The sequence below is a fragment of the Anabrus simplex genome, chromosome 2, assembly GCF_040414725.1.
Source record: "Anabrus simplex isolate iqAnaSimp1 chromosome 2, ASM4041472v1, whole genome shotgun sequence".
NCBI lineage: Eukaryota > Metazoa > Arthropoda > Insecta > Orthoptera > Tettigoniidae > Anabrus > Anabrus simplex.
The window spans coordinates 364,244,826-364,264,361 of NC_090266.1; the positions used below are offsets into that span (position 1 = coordinate 364,244,826).

The window sequence follows — 19,536 nt, forward strand, 5'->3', positions numbered from 1 at the left end:
CTTTAGTCGTACCTTAAAATAATAGGTAATTCTAGGCACAGTTGATTCAATACCTGCACCCCACTACTTCAATTAACGTTAAATTCCTCTTAGCTCTTCGTGTTCATTTGTACATTTTGTTAACTCTCTTCTTTCCAAGTTGGCAACAGTTACGAGTGACAAAATAAATTCCTCTGTCGTCACTAGTTGATTTCAAAAGCTACCTTCTGTCGCCTCAGACCGACAACCCTCTCCCACCCTTCCGCTGTCCCCACTGCTCTCACCCTCTAGCACCAACCTTGACCAAAGTATGGCTAGTATTCTTAAGAATTTCGTCTCGCAACATCCCAGAGCCCTACACGTCTGTCATATAAACGGATAAACGGGCAAAGCTTATTAGCAGCCAACCGAATGGACGAGGTTGTAGAAATAATTGCCCCACTTGTTTTCCATGTCCTACTAGTCTCTGAGTCATGGTTAACAGATAAAAACCAATCTCCTTTGTGTCATCTTAAAGCTACTCGCTATCGCACTCACAAACGAGGTGGAGGGGTAGGCTATGTGGCTATTTCATAACCAGCCTCAAACCCAAGTTGTTGGGTCGTTCACCACACAGGTATGAGAGGAAACCAGAATACATGTTTGTATAAATAACAACGAACGGGATTATAGCCCTTGTAGGAGTAGTTTACAAACCTCCACATACAGTCATATAGAATATCTTGAAGCTGACTTAACTGAACTACTGCCAGACAACCCTCACACAATAATTATGGGAGACTTAATTGTCAAATTTGAGGGCTTAAATGCCAAGTAGTCAAATATCTCGAAAACGGTGCATCCTAGAGCAAAAGGGACAATTTTCGTGGCAGACAAAATGCCAACGGGCGTGAGTAGCAACCGAACCGGTGGACCTATCACTTTATAACTTATGCCAGAGTGTTCTAGATAGCGAGATCAGATGGTGTGTTTCATAGTTAGGGGCCACGGAAATTATCCCTTTTTCTCTAGGACGCACCGTTTTCGAGGTATTTGACCCCTTGGCATTTAAGCCCTCAGATATGACGAATCGAAACGTTGTTTCTAGCACTTTTTGACATACACCATTTCAAGAACGGATGACGTTACGAACGTTGCTCCAAAACATTACTCCATCACCTCCCACGCACAGAGAGAAAATACAAGCCATGGTGATTCAATCACCCTACGAAGGGCTGGCGTAATGAAGTGCAGTCGGTAAGGAGGTGGAGGTGTCAATCGACGCAGGAGGCTCGATTTCACCAGAAATATATCAACATATTGCCTATATGAACCAAGCCTCGGCCGCTTCCTTCCCCCTTCCTTGACTATCCCTTCTAATCTCCTTACCCACCCTGTGTAAGGCATACAAGATAGGTTATACGCTTTTTGTGTTCGTTTACTGTTAACCGTCAAGCTGTTCACATCGTGGTAAGACCTCTCGTCCTAAAGCTACTATAGGCTACTTTTCTAATCTACACAGCTTTGTATTACGTTATGTAAGTAGAGAGAAATAAGTGTCTAGTAGATTTAGTATGTTTTTTAAAAGAATAATCTGTTAGCAGAAGATAAAGTCCGTCATGGAACAACCCATTTCTAGCTGTATTTGCAAAGTGCGTGGAAGAGAATTTATCCGACGCTGTCACAAGAGACGTCATGAGATATCCTGTAGGACAATTTTTCAATGCAAACATTGTAGAAGAGAGTTCAAGAATGCTTTCAACGCTCAACGTCACGAATCCGCGTGTAATATTTCTTCATCGAGAAGAAAATATAAAGAGCTCAACCGTATTTTAGCAAATACTGATTTATTTTTAAAAAGTACACCTCTGCGAGAGATTTTTAATTCTCCCTTGTTGACTAGGCCTGCTACAAGTTCTGTTACTAAGCACACATTTCGAGATAAAGTGAAGCAAGATGATGATGATGATGATTATGATGATGAGGATAATAGTAGTGATAAAGAAAGAAAAGAAGGGGGAGGAGAAGAAGAAAAAGAATATCCCAGTATTTCCTTGCCGTTAGAGCTTTATGATTTCATTTCATTTTCTAAGCCTACTACACGTTCTGTCACCGTGCAAACATCTCAAGAAGAGATGGAAGATGAAGTAGAAGAAGATATCAACGCTTCTTTGATATCAAACAAGTTAAGTTTGTACCTGGAAACGTTACTGCAGAAGCACGTATTACATCAAAACAGGTCCACACATATCAACTGTCTGCATGCAGGCTCAAAGATCACAGCAAGCCTCTGTTAACCCATGTAGACGCAAGATACTGTAAAGACCCCAACCTACTCGTAAAACGTTTGCAACTGCCAAGAGCCTACCAAGGTGCTGGTTACACTGAATATAAAGTAGATATATTTGAAATAGAGCAAGAATTACGTCGTGCAGGTATTATTGAGTAATAGCTCTTCAAAGATGAAGGCTTTACCTGTAAGCTCTCTCTCGACAGTGCAACAGCTTAAACACCTTCCCACATTCCCAACCCTCACCCTCACCTAAGTCATCCTTCTGTAGCATACAGTGGATCGAGTAGCTATACTGGTACAGACTCTTTTCCAACATTCTCCCTTCCTTAGGGTGTTAACTTCGCCTCTAGCTCTAGAGCCGGTATCAAGCCCGGATAAAGAGAGGAGAGGCACCCTAACTACTAGAAACATTTTAAGCCCTTTTGGCCTTTAGACCTTCAGCCCTTTAGCCCTTTATCCCTATTGCCCTTTAGCCCTTTAGCCATTTATCCCTTTAGCCTTTTAGCCCACTAACTTTTTAGCCTTTTAGCCATTTAGCTCTTTTGTCCTTTATGCAATCGCACCCTCGCAGAGGGTGTAGAGTACTTGCTACACTTCTGTAAGACAGGCTTACAATCTCTGCTGATGTGTTAATAGCGGTTTCTACCTTCTAACCTCCCGGTTGACTTGTAACCCTAACACCTGCATACTTCCAAGCTTTAACTAGTTGATGTTAGAGCTCTCATAGAGCGAGTAGAGTACTGGCTACACCTCGATAAGACGAGATTGCAGCCCTCGCTGTGGTGTTAATAACGGTTTCTACCTTCTAACATGTCGAATGACTTGTAACCCTAACATCTGCATACCTCCAAACTTTAAGCTGCTACCTTTCCTCGAGAGCCCTAGTGCAGCTCTCCCCGGGTTAGTCCCATCAGAGCCTATGTATACGCAAGAGCCCCTGCGCTAGACATGTTAGGAAGGGCATCCGGCTAGGAGTATGAAACCCGCACATTAGCCCAATACGCGAAAAGCCCTAGCACAGCTCTTTCAAAGTTAGTGCCATACAAGTCCATGCATCACCACTAGCTCCTGTCCTAGACTGAAGTTATGAAGGGTAGCTCGTTAAAATGATGAGCGATAGCCAAGCTCCTTAAAGTTAGTCTAATATAACCAACGTACAGCAGCCATCTTGCATAGTACCCCTTGCCTCAGTTACCGAAAGTTAGGCTGGTAAACTAATAGGTCATATGTTACAAGTAGTGAGTCCATGAGGCAGTCCTGTAGCTAGGTCTATACGAATAGAGCATAGCAGCTATCTTCCATAGTATCCCTTGCTTCAGTTCTCGAATGTCATGCTGATAAAACTAATAGGTCATAAGTTACAAGTTGTGAGCCTCTGAGGGAACCCTCTATTTAAGTCTAAATGAATAGAGTATAGGAGACATCTTGCATGGTAGCAATTGCCTCATTCTCGGAAGTTAGGCTGGTAAAACAAATAGATCATAAGTTACAAGTTGTGAGCCCCTGAGGCAGCTCTGTACAGTTAGGCCTATAATAACAATGTAGCGCCATTCGCTCCTCGTCCATCTTCTTAAAGTTAGTCTCATGTAAGCAATGTATAGCAACCATCTTGCCTCGGGGGCCCTAGCACTAGGAGGTTGTATGCAGCCACCATCTTGCGCAAACGCAAGGTTGTCTCATTAATTCCAATGTCTCCCCTGAGCCAGCTTTCTCCATAAGAGCCTACGTATAGCCGCCATCTTGCTCATTTGCCCCTGGGCCAGCTCCCAGGAGTTAGTCCCATAAGAGCCCTGTATAGCCGCCATCTTGCACATTAGCCCCTGTACCAGCTCTGTCCTTTTGTATCAGCTGACGTCAGAGGAATACCAACTACAGTGTCATGTAAAAGAGCGTTAAGAGGTTCAGAATGATACGAGTGAACTGGGCATTTCTGTTCTTTCGTTGTTCGTGAAAATCATTATTAGCTATATTATTATTATTATTTATTACTATTATTATTATTATTATTATTATTATTATTATTATTATTATTATTATTATTATTATTATTATTATTATTATTATTATTATTATTGCTGTATGTATATCTCACTGGCGTGGAATTTTATTTCAATTATATTTTGATTATGTTTAAGTTATATTTTATCTGATATTAATAACGGGGTTATTAATTATGACTAATTTATAGTAATGGCTTAGTGTAAGAGAAGGCACAATGGTCTTAACTACGCCAATAATTCATCTATCTATAAATGCTCGATTGGATTAAGATCGGGGGATCTTGAGGACCAATCCATAGTCGTAACTTCACTAGAGTGCTCCTCCAACCACCTGCGTGCCACCACAGAGCGGTGACATGGCGCATTGTCCTGTTGAAACATGGCATCTGCATCAGCGTACTATAGGACCAGAAAGGGACGGAGATGATCTGAAAGAATGGCCACATAACGTGCACCTGTCAGCCCTCCCTGCATCCGGAAGATGGGGCCTAATTGGGACCATGAGAACGCCGCCCAGATCAGAACTGAGCCACCTCCTACCTTGTTAACAAGCAGGATCCATAGCTTCATGGGGCATACGCCACATTCTCACGTGCCCATCAGCTCGGTACAACTGGAACCGGGATTTATTGGACCATACCACACGCCGCCACTCTCCCCTGGTCCATTGCCGATGTTCGCGGGCCCATGTACGTTGTTAAGCCCTGTGCCGAGTTGTCAGCGAAGGGACACGAGGTGGTCGTCGGCTGGTGAAACCTCTGCGGTGCAGTTGCCTCCTTACAGTCCTGGTAGAAATGGGTTACTGACTCCCAACATTCAACTCGGTGGTGATCTGACTCACAGTAGCCCGTCGAGCGCCCAGTATGGATCTGCGGAGACGACTTGTTGTCCGTTCGTTAAATACCTTTGATCTTCCCTAGCGACGGTTTACGCGGGTGGTCACATTCTCTCTGCGATATTGAAGATCCACCCTCGACATTGTTGACCTCGGAAACCCGAATTCGCGTGTAATCTCCGCAATGCTTTGATCCACACACCGTGAGTCAATGATCATCCCACGTTCAAAGTCGGTTAACTAGCGACGTGTTGCCATCTTCACGAAACTGGTGTCGCTGCAGCTAGCCGCAACGCTCAGCGTTCACACACGGCATATTTCCTAATGGGACACCCCTTCCCGTGACTTTTGGCCACTTAGTGTATATTACTTAATAATAGTGGCGTATGGCCTCCGGAAAGGCCTGGTGCAGGTCTTTTTCTAGTAGACGGCCTATTAGGCGACCTGTATGTCTGCGAAGATGAGGGCCCTACCTAGGATTATTTCTAATGTTGAATACGCCACACACACCCAGCCCTCGAGCCATTGGAATTAACCAATTAAGGTAAAATCCCTGACCTGGCCGGGAATCGAACCCGGGACCCTCTGAACCGAAGGCCAGTACGCTGACCATTCAGCCAACGAATCGGACACTTAATAATCATGCAACAAAGAGAAATTCAAAGCAACATAATTCTCTAGAAGAAATGCCAGTATATTAGTGCATTAGCCCATTAATGTGAATAGAATATTCGGGCTTTAGTGCCAGTGATGTGCGGTTCAGTCTCTGTTAGTTTCTGTTGCTACACAAGCTGTGAACAGAGTAATCATGAGTTTAACAGCAAATGAAAGAAATTTGAAATATGACAAGCAATGTTTTTCTCCCTCTTTTGATATTTAGTCATTAAACATTTGTTTTTGCACCTCTCGCTGAATCATCCTCGTGAACTTCCAGCGCATGCGCAGTAACAGTGATAACGGACAGTCTCAACAACAAGAGACCGTACAGCGTGTGGACCCAGAGTAATATAGGCCTACAGTAATGGGACCACACGGCGCATTATCAGCTCGGGGTCATATACTGAATGAAACTGGTATTTTGTCAATGTCTTATACTCCTGAAGTTCCTGCATTTGGGTACGCAATCAAACCATCGAAACTCGCTCATATAATAAACTTCTGTTTAAATCCACACAATTATCAGTTGATACTTGGTCACTAACCTAGAATCGAGTTACCCTTGTTAAGCTTTTTAAGTGAGTGGTTGCTGTCAAATTTTGTAATGGAGGATAAGTGATTATAGATGCAGAAATTAGACACTATTTTACATTTCATTTCGTTACACAGTTATTGCATGCACTGAATGCAAAGAAGAATTCTATTTCATACTAATCAGTAATTGATGAACACTATGCTTCGAAAATTTCCCATAATAATATCACGGCGTATAAAAGAATATGATTTATCTCTACTTACCCTCATTCCTTGCCATCGAGAAATAGCTCTGAGTGGACGTAATGCTCGAAGGGTTCTTAGCGATCGCAAAACTTTTAAGTTTTCATTCTCTTCTATTAGTAAACTAAATACAGATACCTGAAAATTAACAATGGATGTGTTAATAGAATAGCCACTGCATACATTTAAATGTATTATTCTTATTATTGGAATTACATAGAAACGTATGAATCTAACGATAACATACTAGTGAAGTTAGAGGAATGATGGAATGGAATGGCGGAATGGCGTATGGCTTTTAGTGCCGAGAGTGTCCGAGGACAAGTTCGGCTCGCCAGGTGCAGGTCTTTTCAATTGACACCCGTAGGTGACCTGCGCGTTGTGATGAGAATGAAATGATACACCCAGACCCCGTGCCAGCGGAATTAACCAGTGATGGATAAAATACCCGACACTGCCGGAAATCGAACCCGGGACCCCTGTGGCCAAAGGCCAGCACGCTAACCATTTAGCCGTGGAGCCGGACAGAGGAATGATGAAGGTACATTTACCAAGACATGTATGGCCACTATGTGAATGCAGCAGCCAGGTTATCTTGTACATACTTCACTAATTTGCAGTCATTTTAAACTAGTATGTGCAGTAGCCTGTATTGTTCTAATTATCTGTGATATGTCTGTCTACACACGTGAGCTCCAGAATTTTTTAATATTCAATATTTTGATTTGACATAGGTTCTACTTATATTTAGATTAAGGGAACCAGGGTTAGGACTGGGAAGAAGCAACAGTGGACTTAACTGAGGTAGAAACCCATCAGCTGCTTGGAATGGAAATGGAAAACCAAGGAAAGCCACCTCCAGTGCTGCCGACAGTGGGGTTCGAATATATTATCTCCTGAATGCAATCTCACAGCTATATTACCCAAACCGCGCAGAGAATTTGCTCAGTTATATTTAATTAAAAGAAAGAAAGAAAGAGAGGAAGAAGGACAGAAAGAAAGATAGAAAGAAAGAGGAGCGAGAAATCATCAATTTTTTCATTAATTTTCCAGTGTTTCAAACTGAGAAAGCACTGTACATGCAATCACGTAGAGGGAATTATTCAAATTATGTCGGGAATTTAAAAAGAAAACTGTCAGATGCTAAAATTAGAAATGGGGGTTTATGGATTTTCTTATAGAGGGAACTCACTTTTGATCACAGATACTTTTTAAACAGACAAAACTAATAATTTGTTAAACTTTCAGAGTAAAGGAAAATATTTTTGAACGAGTTTTTGATTTTAGAATTCAGTAGGAAAGAGAGGGAATCTAATTGAGGAAACAAAGGACTAGTAAAGAAATAACGGTGTCATCGAGGAGAAGGACTGTATTGAATGAAGTTAGAAATGGTCAGCTATAGTGATATGGCAAACATACAGTAGCTTCTTAGAGAAGTATTTTTATATGAGGATTGTCTGTTGAAAAAGTGCTATTTCCACCATGAAAAAATTGAGGGAAAACGCAAGAAACATATATAAAAGGAACATATAACGTACCCATGATCGGGTGCGATACAACTTAAAAATACATCATTCTGGTCTGGATTGCTCATGGCATTCGATAGTATTCAACTACTGTCATAAATGTGGACAAAATACTGATTTTGTAAAAGTGTAAATAGAACATTTCGAACAGGCACTCCTCATATTGGGATTTGTACAAGGTACCCACTGACAAGATGAAGATAATACAAAACTGCACCAATATACAAGCATGAAAATGGGAAACAACTGCTCGTGCTTCCATGGCCAGTGTCTAAATGAATATGGATGAAATTACTTTCTGGACTTGTAGGCCACCCTTCCCTTTTAAACACCTGTTAAGAATACTTTATAATTTCCTGTATCTTTCATCTGAATATCATTTACTCTCAACACATTCAGATGCATCATCTTTGCTAAATCAGCCAGTTCTACTTTCTTTGTTCCATAAGCCCCATTAATATTGATAGCTCTCCCTCAAATTTCATTTCGTTTGTCAAGTTGTTTCCAAGTAGATAGGTCCGTGACTTGTTGAAATTGTTCTAAGCTTGGTAAATTCTGTGAAACAGAATGCTGCCCTACTTACACACATTCCAAGTGAGGATCTGTCCTCTAACGGGTTAGGGACCACGGTAGCTAGAGTCCTAGCCACCTGAGCATAAGGCGATCAATGACTCAGACTATGTCGGAGATGCCCACTCAGCAACTGGTATTCCGACTTTTAGGACCGCTTGATAGGCCACTCAGCCGTTGCCCATGGTTCACAACGGACGACGTAAACGCAGGAGTCAGTACATAACAGAGAAAATTCCCATCCATTGTCCCTTTCTTGCAAGTGGAGGAGGATAACTCGAATTATTTTCACTTCCCTGTCATACATCTTCAGGATGGAAGAAGTAGTTGTCACCCATAAAGAAAAGCACCTTTGTATCACTTTAACCCACAGATATACCAAACCAAACCAAACGCTATGGCACTACAGCCCTTGAAGGGACCGCTGCTCAGCCCGAAGGCCTGCGGATTACGAGGTGCCGTGTGGTCAGCACGACGAATCCTCTCGGCCGTTTTTCTTGGCTTCCTAGACCGGTGCCGCCATCTCACCGTCAGATAGCTTCTCAATTCTAATCACGTAGGCTGAGTGGACCTCGAACCAGCCCTAAGGTCCAGGTAAAAATTCCTGACCTGGCCGGGATTCGAACCCGGGGCCTCCGGGTGAGAGGCAGGCACGCTATCCCTACACCACGGGGCTGGCGGACAGATATGCACACACTCAAAACTACACAAACCTTCTGAACATGCATTTAATGCGATTTCTATGAAGGTAATCTACCCATGAATAAATGAAAATATGAAAATGAAAACCTACAACCTGTTTTCCGGTCATTGACCGGGTCAGGGATGTAATGAATGAAACATATATAGGTTGTTATTACAATGGGGTCGCCACTCCCAGGATGATTTATATTAATGAGTGATAAATGCTATGAAATGATAATGGAGAGTGTTGCTGGAATGAAAGATGACAGGGAAAACCGGAGTACCCGGAGAAAAACCTGTCCCGCCTCCGCTTTGTCCAGCACAAATCTCACATGGAGTGACCGGAATTTAAACCACGGTATCCAGCGGTGAGAGGCCGACGCGCTGCCGTCTGAGCCACGGAGGCATAAATGAAAATATATTCCATGAAAATAAGAAATAACGCATGTTATCTAGAAATCCACTTGCTATGACAATGCATAGATATTCTAATACATTTTAATTATGCTTGTGAATACTAGGTTGACAACTGTAATTGTATTTGAATTAATGCACTGTTAATAACCAAATAATTAATGTACAGTGAAGGCTTCACCTATTTAAGTTCTTACGTATTATCAGTGCCTTAAGGTCATCAAATGCAGTCAGAACTATCAGATGATGCACAAACCAGGAACAGAATGAAATGTAGTAGAAATTAATAGAGTAGATCCATTGTTGTAGAAAATGGCATGGCTATTTCATAAAAACTGTTCAGTACTCATAACTTGTGTAGTAAGTTGTTTAACATTCCTACTGGCTTACACTAAGATATTTCTAGTAAATGTTTAGATATATCCTTCGTTCTGACACATCTCTCTGTGAAACGGGGAGTACTTCATGTTAAATGTTGGTGTATGATTTTGAGAATGACGCAGATTTTCTTAGTGCATTTTGTGTTGAATAATTTTTACCAAGTTCAACACCCCAATATATTACACATGGATAAATGGAAATTAACATGTTTTTGACTTATTTTTATGTAATTTCTTTTGCACTATTCTGTCAATAACAGGGGTACACCAAAGGGTTCTCCATGTTGCGGAGACACATTCGATGAGTGATCAAGTATTTTGAGAACTAAAGTAAGTAAACTCGTGTCCTCATACTGAGGTTGTGCAGCTGTTTTCAGACATACCCCAATTGGGGGTGAGCTGCATGTATCATTCCAACCTCATACCAGCCTTCCTTCGTTTCTTAAATTTCTTGAAAATACTAGGAATTGAGTCCGGGCCACCGAGGACGGCAGCTATTAGTGCTAACCGTTACGTTACGGAGACGGGCGTTTTGAGATCGGACATAATGTGGCATTGGTGAAAAACAAACTGAGAAATAATTCAGTTTCTTCGTGATCCTCTGATCTTAGAATACGTTTACAAATTCCATGTCTAATTTTTGATGTTAAAATACTATAAATTTTACAATACTGTAATTTTAGAATACTTGAGTTTAATAAGCCTTGTATCTCTTATTTAACATCGCAAGACAATAAGGCCAATTGCATGCTTTACAAGAGGGAACATTTAAGAAATTTTCAAATCAATAAGTGAGCATAGACATCAATAAGTTATGTATCTAAATTGTCATTCAATGATAATTTTTCAGAAATGAATTATTGAATCATGTACATTTTAGCATTAAGAGTTTAGCTCCACTGGTATGAACAACATTAAAGTACAGGATAATTTTTCCTTAAGCCATAGGATATTTTGTGTAAATATATAACCAATATAATTTTATTTGTATTAAGAATCTGAACATACTTATATTTCTTCAGTTTTCTGAAGAACAAAAATCTGTTGGCAAGTAATATAACATTGTAAATAATGGATCTTTTGTAGCAATGAAGCCAATAGTAAAAGCATCAGTTGATATTTCTTCCTGCAACTGAGTACCTTAGTATATAGTATACCATGCTTTACTTATGTTTGTAAACATGCAAAACGAGAATGATGAATTTCCTTACAAACACAATAATGAAATCAAGGATTGTCCAGAAGCTAGTGAAATATTTCCAGAAACCTAGAGCCACCCACTTCAGCATCATCTCGATGCTAAACAGAGCACAGAAACCAAGGTTTGTCCAATAAAGAATATTTTTTAACACAATATTTTCATCTAAGTATATGTCTTCGAAGCAGAGGGTGATGCTTGATGCAAAAATTAGCACAAGGATGAACCATTCAAAAACTGGTGTGTCGACAACCGAGAGGACACTCCTACGAATCTCGTACCAGTTTTGACCAAATTTTGTCGCCATACACTGATCACAGCAGAAACACCTGAAATTAGAAACATTTCTTTAGTTAATTAGCTCTGTTAAGGAAGCAACATATTTTATTGCAAGTAATGTTTTAAAGGTTAAGCTAAAACAGTATTTATATTATGTTTGAAGATAGGATAACGTATTTTCACTTATTCAATTTAATTTCACAACATTAGCCTAATAAGGAAAGCAGTATTTCTTTAGGTGTCCATGAAAGGACAATGAACTGGAAGAAAATTGTATCATAATGTTACTCTTATTTCATTATGGTCTAGGTACTTCGTTACCACATAAAGTGCAATTCATTAAATCAATGAGTGTATATTATATTACACTGTATTATAATGGGGGAAACGCAGTCCGAACGGAAGTTACTATTTTCTTGGCGTGATTTACAGTCTATCAGCCGAAACAAATCGTACAGTACCCATTTTTGTTCTAATGAATTTCTGTGTCTTATCACTTTATTGTAATTTTCTTCATTGCCAGCAATGGCGGATAGTCGAAGAAAATAATTTTATAATATAGTTCATGTTATATTCCTTCTACATTCACAATTTAAGCATTTTATGTTAATAATCTAATTAATTACATCATTTAATCTGACGTCAATGTAAAGAACATTGAAAAAAGTAAAAAATTGATAATTTCATTTCATTATTTAGTTTAATTACATTTTACGAACATTTGTGTTCTCTTTATATCTCGCTACATAGGTTTGGCTAAAGTCGGTCACTACCTTACTATCTTAACTCATCTTCGTATTTGAGGAGAGATAAATCCCGTCACTAGACCAAGTAGATGGATCACTTGTTGATTCGAAGTTCGGAGTCTGCAGTTGGTAGTGGCTAAGGTTTTTCTAATTACTCCTGATGCTCTGGCACTCTATTCAATACTCATAGGAGACAAAAGGTGGTATAATTGTTTATTTGAATTTCAGGCGCAACTAATCTCATCTTACAGGCTAATAATAGCTATCATGCACATCGTCAATGCATTTGAAACAACATACTGTAGGTTGTTACACAGATCCTACACTCACAGGAACCATAGCGAATGATTCAAAGTAACAAGAATGTAGTATTCTGAAATTATATAGCTGCGCAAAATATACTCAATGCATGTAAATATGTCACCACTTGCTCACAGATTTACAATTGTGTAATATGAAAAAAATCTACCGATGCAGTGAGATATACCAGGACACATATTTATACTACACAAGCTGAAATACCATTTAGGCAAGCCCTTAAATATCTTCATACATTAATTTATTGGAAACCATTATGCAGAAAAACTGCAATGACACCTAAGCTAGGTGCTTCTTCAGCGGAATTCATTTTGTGGGAGATATATGAAGTTATTGAGGAAGAAAATACACTTGCTACAGCTTTAGCCAGAAGTTCCATTTTCAAAATTTATTTCATCAGGAAGTATTCTAGAGAATGTGATACACCCATATAACTATCAATGGTAAGGCATCAATGCACCACTTTCAATGTTTATAATTTGTGTAAATTCCTTGCTTCTCTGTGGAAATTTGAAAGAATCACAGTAACATTCATGTCTTACATTTTGTATCGATATTCAAGTGCAACCTGAATAAATAAAACCTCATAGAAGTACTGTATAATAATAGTTCTAGTAAAGCCATTAAGATGATTATTACACTATTGAAATTATGATTACACTATTTTTCACTACCTACACCTATATATTGCTTTTTCATTTTGTTTGGCTAACATATTCTCAACGTAATTTATATAAATTTACGCATGTAAAATGATGGTCCACTCAGCAATTCAAATGTGTAATTACCCACCTAGCTTTTATTAATATACCGGTAGGTTATAATAGTTACTGGCCACTCTATAAAGTTTATAAAGCTCGCTTACTTTAATGCTTCAAAATGTCAAAATTTCAGTGACTGAACCTTCAATGGTTATGAGGAGAAGTTTAAATAAAAGTGGATGATTTCAAAACGACAAGGCATTCTTAATTAACAAGCCAACTCACAAACTGTCGAACGTGTAGGAACATCTGCGTTCCTCTTGTCTGGTCAACCAATTTCTTTTTGTCAAAAGTTTTGTTTTATTTTAGTTCGATTTTAGTTCAGAATTGTGTTTGTTCAAATAACATCCTTCAATAAACTAACATGAACTTGTAAATATACACAATGCATTGGTCAGAGAAATACTGCATTCAAGGTTTAATACACCTTTATTTCTTCATTGCTTTATGTGATCCCACCCTCCAAGTCCTTCAAAATGGATGAGCAACGCCTTGTGTTGAGAGTGTGATGTGTTGTCACAGTGAATGCATGACAAGGATAATCTCTCAGAAGAGAAATGCTTCCTATTGTGAAACATGTACCTTTCATAGCAATGATGAGGGAAGCAGTCTTGTGGTATCTTAACAGTTTTATTACGTCCAAAGCCAGGGAAGCTACTCATGCCATCTACATAGCGACCCTGTGAGTCTCGCCGTCCACCAACGGTTAGTTCATCAACGTACGATACAAGTGCGTGCCAAGGGTGCTTAACTGCAGCTGTAGTATTTCCACTAGAAGGCGGAAGCATTGTTTCTAGTTCACCTGGGCCTTTATCCAACACCTCCATTTCAATACTTTCATCAGCATTTGATTCATCTGAAAAAATGTATTTATATAAGAAAGTGATAAGTAAATATTGCAATAGATCATTTAAAACCCTCTGATAGAGGCAACTGCATTATATATTATGAAAAGTAATGTATAGGCCTATGGAAAGAGAAAGGGAGACTCAAACATTCTCATACACATGTGAGGTATATTAGACTCTAATATTTTGACAGATACCTTTGCTAAAAAAGAAGATAATATATTTTGCTTACATTAATGCAACACTTTAATAGGGAGCTACTTTAAATAGAAAAGTAAATAAATATTCCACCTCATTCATTTTCTATTATACGTCATAATAGGGCTACTTCAAACCATAAGCGATACGTCCACACCATCTTTGAGAACTACATCACTGTAGCCTTAAGAATAGCTTCTCGACGAAAGTGTAAAATTATGTACGGAGATACAATATACAATATGGGACAATCAAATTCGTAGCTAAGTATGCTAAATGACTCATACTCAGAACACTGTGACTTATGGTGGCCCATTGAGTGCAGATCCTTTCTAGACTTCTACATTTTCAGTACGGGCACCTGAGTTCATCAGTTGTGATTGAAATGTAATTAGATTTTCTTCATCATACTAGCTTTTTCATTCTCACCCGTCACATCTCCCAGTTTCAGTAACAGTCACAAATGGAACAAGCAATCCAGTAAATGTTAAATGTAATGATTTATGTAACTTTTAGTGCCTCTTTGTTAATACTAAAATGAAAAGACGCTTTCGTCTTGTAAAAAATAAACAATGGCCAATCTCCACAATATTTTCAAGAGTAGAGACATAACTTCAAGAACAAAGATCCACATAATAAAGGCTACGGTCTTCCAGGTAGCGATGTACGGAGGCGAGACCTGGACAGTAAGAAAGGCTAAACGTCGAATAATATACGCATTTGAACTATGGTGCTGGAGGAAACTCCTTAAGAGTTCCATGGACTACAAGGAGATCTAAAACTTCCATATTACAGGAAATAATCCCAGGATAAATACTGAAACGAAAACTGAAGTAGTTTGGCCATATTATGAGAAGACACAATTCACTGGTACAGACCTTAATGCTGGGCAAGGCAAAGAAAGCAAAGCAAAGTCATCTCCGTACAGGCCATGAAGGCCCTTGGAGGGGTAGAAGGTAAAGGCTTCCACTATCCGTAACATCGACACTTGATGGGGTTGAGTGGTTAGCTCTACGTCCGGGCGCCTTTGCCTCCAGGAATTAACCTGGTACTCATTTTTGGTGTAGGCTGAGTGAACCTCAGGGCCATGTGCACCTCCAGAAGTGGAAATCTTGTTTCTTAAATTTTACTGCTTCCTGGTGGGGAATCGAACCCACGTCCTTCCGGGCGAACCGAGTACTCCTTTACCGCCTCGGCAATGCAGATGCTGGGCAAGGACTGATGGTAAAAGGAGGACAGGGTGACAGCGGATGAGGTGGACTGTTGGAATCAAGGAAGTCATGGATCTCAACCCGGAAAGTCTTTGGGAAATAGTGCAGGACATAAGAAAATAGCGCACTTTGGTCTATGATGTCACAGAGAGTCGGAATCGACTAAACGACTAGCAACAACAACAACAACAACAACAAATCAACGACTGTTAATATTATTCTAGCATGGTTTCTAAAGCGTGTTCCATGATCTCTGGAAAAATGTCGCCTTGAAGTTTCACTTCAAATATAAATCACAGAGCGGAACATTCGATTACATGGTAGCATTTTATAAACATTTGAGTGGCAGTAAAAATTTCACAAATCATCATTTGTGTCATCAGTTAGTTTACATGTGCCCCATTTCTTACGGAGATTGTGAGATAGAAATGTAGTTCCTCTCTTTGATATACTTTAACGAGCTTCTCTGTAATGCCATGTTGCCACTGAATATCTGTAGATTTGAATCACTATACACATGAAACACGCAAATTTTAGGCAAAATACTGAATCCTTTATTCATCTGAAACAACCAAATTTTCATAAAATATTGCAGCTCAAAAATGAGAATGTTGAAAAAGAAATGTGACTTTAGTATATAGAGTAAGAGTTGGATTCTAGGTTTTGGTTCATTACTGACAGTATGACATACTGAAGAGACCGAAAAGATTAGTCTTTTAAAGAAACATTTGCCTATTTCTATACTAGGCTCCCTTTATCAGTATTTAATAGACCTGATTTACAATTCTAAAAAACGTATTTAACTCTCAGCTATATTAATATCTCACCTTTGCTGTCAACCTGGTGAGTAGTAGATTTTGATAGCTGCTTCGTTCTAGGAGATTTACGTGCTTCATTTTTGCTAATTACTGGTTCCTCTACCTTACCAACTACTGCATCTACATCAGCATCCTCAACCTCCACAGCTTTCTGGAGGACCAAAGAATAGCGCTTTTCTTCTGCGTGTTTGTTGAGAGACTCCTGAACGCTGTGAGAATAGTGCTTTTCGTGAACAGGTCTACTGACAATGGCTGGTATGTTAACTGAATGCCTGTTGTTGCCATGCGGAACATTTCTCGAATCCGTCGCATCAATAGGATTTACTTTATTTTTAGGAAGTCGTTCTATGGCTTCTTGCGCAGGAGGGTTTGCTTGACCAGTGTCAGTTTGGTGTGCTGAGCCTTCTCGAAGAACAGTAGCACGCCGCTTTTTGTCCGGAAGAGCGATAACTGTTTCACGAACGCCAGATGCAAATTTGTCAGCAGCGTGGCGAGTCATCACTTCTCTTACCATTTCCTCTAACCTCATGTTCTGCTCATTTTCAGATTTTTCCCGGCCCTGTCTCTTCTTCCTCACTATCGAGCGAATTCGTTCAAAGCTACGAGCCAACTTCGATTCTTCTCCCACTTCCTGGAAATACACATACAACCAATGAAATTAGAGGATTAATTGCTTCAGGTTTAAAATAAATCAAATACAATGGAATGCAGTCAATTGTCTTCAATTACATTAAAATGAAAAGATCTATATTCATTTTTAAATGAATTACAGAACACAATAATCATCTGTTATTTCTTACCCAGCTTGATTTTAATACCTAAATGTGTCTTTTATTTATTGGACGTAATCTATTCAAGAATGTAAATATTTATATCCCATGGGTGTAACTTACAATTTGTAAGGTAGCTTTCATGGATTAGATGTTCTTTTACATTGCTGAAGGAGGATGAGGAGATGTTAGAGCCATCAGAACATACAGTATATTCCGTGCTAACCCTGGTTTCTCTGATGCAAAATTAAGAACATCAATGGTACTAAATGTAAGAACTAAAATATTAAGTTCGTCTTAAAGAAATCTGTTTGAAATTTAACAAACAAAATATAAACAAATATTATGATGCACTGAGGGATAATAATAGGTAAACTTGACGAAGCTGATGTAACAGAAATGGCAAGTGTTTTCTGGACTTCTGTGCAACCATGCATTTAGCAGCTGCGAATTCATTCTTTAAGCACAAAGCTGTTCACTGGTACATATGAAGAAATCTGTCAAAAATACACGGACAGTCCGAGATTATTCGGTGATACAGACCACCATGTTATCTACTGTGAATTAAGTATACCTAGAATTAAGACCGAGAAAGTTGAATCCGTCATTCATGTTCTTCTACCACTTTCCCCACACCTGTGAAATCGCGGGTGTGAACTGTCTCACACATGTAGATTTGGCCCTGTTTTACGGCCGGATGCCTTTCCTGATGCCACCCCTTTGTGGATGGATGTAATCACTATTGAGTGTTTCTGTGGTGGTTGGTAGTGTGGTGTGTTGTCTGAATATGAGCAGGAGAGTGTTGGGACGAACACAAAGCTCAGTCCCCGAGTCAGGAGAATTAATCAGATTAAAGTTTCCGACCCGGCCGGGAATCAAACCCGAGGCCCACTGAATCGAAGGCTACAACTCTGACCATTCAGTCAAGGAGTCTGACCTGTCTGCCATTCATCATTTTTCAGAATTTAGGGCTATCGCAAAAGTGTCAGATTCATTTACAACCGTTTACCTAGTCCTTTCTTAAATGATTTTGAAAATTTAGAATTTCCTTGGTAAACAACTTCAATCCCTAATTCATCTTCCCTTAAATGAATATTTGCTCGAATTTGTCCGCTTGAAATCCAGCATTATCCTGATACATTGATCATTCCTTCCTTTGAAACCTCCTCTCAAGCTTATTTGTCTACTAATGACACACCACGCCATTTCTCCTCTGACAGTCCGGAACATACAGCTTGATCGAGCAGCTCGTCTCCTTACTCCCAAGTCTTACCAACCCAATGTTTGCAATATTTTCGTAACACTAACTCTTTTGTCGGAAATCAATCAATCAATCAATCAATCAATCAATCAATCAATCAATCAATCAATCAATCAATCAATCAATCAATCAATCAATCAATCAATCAATCAATCAATCAATCAATCAATCAATCAATCAATCAATCAATCAATCAATCAATCAATCAATCAATCAATCAATCAATCAATCAATCAATCAATCAATCAATCAATCAATCAATCAATCAATCAATCAATCAATCAATCAATCAATCAATCAATCAATCAATCAATCAATCAAGGATGTGATAGTACATATACCACACCCTCGCACCGTATTCTTATTATTGAAAATGAAAACCTACAACCTGTTTTCCAGTCTTTGACCGGGTGAGGGATGTAATGAATGAATCATATATAGGCTGTTATTACGATGGGGTCGCCACTCCCAAAGTGATATATTAATGAATGATAGATGCTACGAAATGAGAATGGAGAGTGTTTCTGGAATGAAAGATGACAGGGAAAACCGGAGTACCCGGAGAAAAACCTGTCCCGCCTCCGCTTTGTCCAGCACAAATCTCACATGGAATGACCGGGATTTGAACAACGGTATCCAGCGGTGAGAGGCCGACGCGCTGCCGTCTGAGCCACGGAGGCTCTCCATTCTTATTATTGTCATTATTATTTCATTTCTATATTTATTCTTAATATTTTAAGCTGGAAGGTGGCCATATGTGATATGAGTAATTTGTTTTGTACAAACGGGTGGGAAACTTTGCGTGAGTCATGGAACTGCCCAGTGTCCGATGACGCGGCCTGGTTGTTATTTTCATGGCATCCGGAAGTGGATCATGGCGTGGTCTTGGGTCGGAAAGAGGATCTTCTACTCGTGATTGGATGGCCAGGATCAGTCTAGACGTATCATGATAGAGTAGGGGGAAGCTGAGGTCTATTTAGGTATGTGAAAAAACGGCAGAGTGGACTTGACTTCAAACAGCGGAAGAGAGGATA

General features: G+C 39.5%; 1 protein-coding gene across 1 annotated transcript in view; it reads right to left on the bottom strand.

Moving 5' to 3' along the window:
* The window catches only part of LOC136863549 (sodium channel protein 60E-like), a 280,338-nt gene that overhangs the window by 102,516 nt on the left and 158,286 nt on the right, over nt 1-19,536 (bottom strand). Inside the window, exons 15-18 of the mRNA XM_067139930.2 lie at nt 16,481-17,102; nt 13,979-14,252; nt 11,306-11,621; nt 6,542-6,658 (exon numbers count right to left, since the gene is read on the bottom strand). Coding sequence (XP_066996031.2) covers nt 6,542-6,658; nt 11,306-11,621; nt 13,979-14,252; nt 16,481-17,102 — 1,329 coding nt within the window. The remainder of the gene's footprint in view (nt 1-6,541; nt 6,659-11,305; nt 11,622-13,978; nt 14,253-16,480; nt 17,103-19,536) is intronic.